Source organism: Octopus bimaculoides, chromosome 3 (genome assembly GCF_001194135.2).
Source record: "Octopus bimaculoides isolate UCB-OBI-ISO-001 chromosome 3, ASM119413v2, whole genome shotgun sequence".
In the NCBI taxonomy this organism is placed as follows: Eukaryota; Metazoa; Mollusca; class Cephalopoda; order Octopoda; family Octopodidae; genus Octopus; species Octopus bimaculoides.
The window spans coordinates 147,011,006-147,013,807 of record NC_068983.1 but is presented as its reverse complement, the minus strand read 5'-3'; the positions used below and the strand labels follow the sequence as shown (position 1 = coordinate 147,013,807).

At 35.6% G+C, this 2,802-nt stretch overlaps 2 protein-coding genes across 2 annotated transcripts in view; both read left to right on the top strand.

Moving 5' to 3' along the window:
* Positions 1–2,802, top strand: part of LOC106875508 (serine protease 48) — a 466,125-nt gene that overhangs the window by 371,914 nt on the left and 91,409 nt on the right. The gene's annotated exons all lie outside the window — the stretch shown is intronic.
* LOC106884077 (MAM and LDL-receptor class A domain-containing protein 1) overlaps positions 1–2,802 on the top strand; it is a 79,006-nt gene that overhangs the window by 47,704 nt on the left and 28,500 nt on the right. The window contains exon 11 of the mRNA XM_014935296.2: positions 2,385–2,723. Within this exon, the coding sequence (XP_014790782.2) occupies positions 2,385–2,723 (339 nt within the window). The remainder of the gene's footprint in view (positions 1–2,384; positions 2,724–2,802) is intronic.

Below are 2,802 nucleotides of genomic sequence, written 5' to 3'. Positions count from 1 at the left end.
ATGATGATGATGATGATGATGATGATGATGATGATGATGATGATGATGATGATGATGATGATGATGATGATGATGATGATGATGATGATGATGATGATGATGATGATGATGATGATGATGATATCTTGTATCTTGTACTTGTTTTGCAACAATGATGCTAACCCATATTTAATATAGCCAAATCATTTACTAACTTATATTTATTGAACAAGCAAGTTCAAATGGGACTTCTTGAATTGTCCCAGATATAGCCTTAATTTCTCCTTTTCATTCTTACTAACATCTTTCCTTACCACCAAGTTTTGGAGAAATTAGTAATCTTATTTTTTATTTAGAAATTGTAAGTTTTTTTGTTTTGTTTTGTTATTAACTCTGAAATTTGTCACCCCATTGAGCTAGAGGATGCAACTTACTGATTTAGAAGTTAATTAAACTGCTACACTAGCACATGTTAAGAAGTAAGCACTCACAAAATGACCATTTATGAGGCTACGCATTTGTGCTTGGGTTGTCTTATGGTCTTTTGATTTTGTCATGGATACTTTTTCAGAAATATATAATTATTTGGGGAAACTTCCGGTAATGACATTGCCACATTCTACTTTTTGCTGAGTTTTTTCTCCCTGTCTCATGTAGTTCATATAACATTATGCATATGTGTGTCTCTGCCTCTTCCATAATTACTACATCTGTTTCCCTGAATTGCTTAGTTGCATCCCCTGCACATCCCTCTCTCCTTCTCTAGTTATTTCTACTATATGTCTCATCACCAACACAAGCTAACTCCTTTATTTAGCCCCTCCTACTAAATTTTTGTTGCACATGTTAACTTACAGAACTTTTGACTAGATACCAACTATATCTATTTAACTAGTCAAAAGTTTTATATAGAATAAACTAATCATCCCAGAAACACTGCAAGGTGGCAGGAACAAATTTGAAATGACTCAAGAACAGTTATTCCTATCTGTTTGGCCCTCCTCTCTACATCTTTGCTCATAAGATGAGACATCATGTTGGAGCTAGATGGTAGGATACAATTGTAGTAGGAATTAAAGACGAAATCAGTTTCCACAGTGATAAGTTGCAATTTTCGTGAAGAAATGTTATAAACTCATATAATGAATGTTGTTATTGAATTTATGTTACATAAAGTTATATCAAATTCAATAAAACAAGCCAATAGTTGTAGAACGACCATGCAAACAAAGGAGAATGGTGACGAATAGAACGGCTCCTTTTAACGCATGACACGGTCAACACAAATATAATAATATAAGTGAACTCACATGTGAATGTGAGGAAGTGCCAACAAGGAAAAGAGAGAGACACAACCGGTAAAGATGAATAAAGAGAAAGTTTTATTAGAGCATTAAACTGTATGTTTGTGTGTGAGTGAATGCGGCATAATAACACAATATAAGACAGGCCATCATGTAAACAAAAGAGTGTGTGTATGCGAATATGTGTATGTGAATGCAACAGAATACAGAGCATAGAAACAGTCTATAATAAGGACGTTAAGTGTCCTGAACACAAGGATAGGAAATACCAGTTCTTAGTTAAGGTACATAGCAGATTGAAAGTCTGTATATAAGAGGTTGAGGCGTCGAGGCAGAGCTAAGTCACATGTCGTGAAGTTGAGGCTTCTATGCTGAGCCGGTTACTTGATACAGGAGTTCTCGCAGGTTGAGTTCTGGCTGTTATTTCATGGTGAAACAATTCACACAAACAGTGTTGAGAGAAGCTGCGGTTGCTGTTGGTACTGTGTACGTAGAGACGGTGTAGACACTGTCAACGAAGAAGCTGATGATGGTGTCGAAGATGGAGTTTGCAGTAAGCTGTTGAACTGTTGGCTGGTGCTCTGTGGTCAACGACTAGAACTTAGAAGGTCTGAAGCAGCGACAAACTGGCGTAGATGAAGCAGGCTATTTTATAGGAAAAAAATCGGCTCCAGAGGAATCAGAAAACACTCTCTCACTTGACCTTATCAGAAGGCCATGATTCGTTGGTATGCACTCTGGCGCGAAACAGAACCAGAGACAAATACTGCGCAAATAACAGCCAATCAGGGTGATGGACACAGCAGGGTCCAAGGCTGGCCGAAGGCCAGCTGTTACCCGCTATGTCCACATTTACAAACATACAACCAAGAGAGAAGCTTCACTACATAGTCATATTCTTTTTATCACTTGAAAGTTAAATGATAGAGTTTTAATGAATTACAACTGAATTACTATTCAACATTTTGTATTAGCTAAAAAAAGAACATTAGACATAAAGTTTGTCATGGAAAAGTTGTTTTGTAATTTTAATATCCAATTCTACTGTCTAAATTGTTAATAAATGACTAACAAATAAATATCATCATTTTTCTTTTACAGGGTACTATATCTATGCAGAAGCTTCTTATGGAAATTTTAATGATACCACAAGCCTTAAGTTTCCAGTTTCAAAAAATACCAAGGGGAAACAGCTGAAATTTGATTACAACATGTATGGAAGTTACGTTGGTCAACTATATGTTGTATTTGTCACTAATCAATCTTCAACTGAAGAAATAGTCTGGACAAAGAAAGGAGATAAAGGAAAATACTGGCAGAAAGCATGTTGGCATATTGAAAATGACATAAGTGAAATCATATTTGTAGCTGTAAGAGGAAATTCGTACCAAGGAGACATTGCAATAGACAATGTAGTAGTTGAAGAAAAAGGATGCCCTGGTAATATTAAAAATAATTTCATACGTAAAAGGATTAGCTATATTGATAGGGTTTGTTTATATATGATGAGAGTAACTAC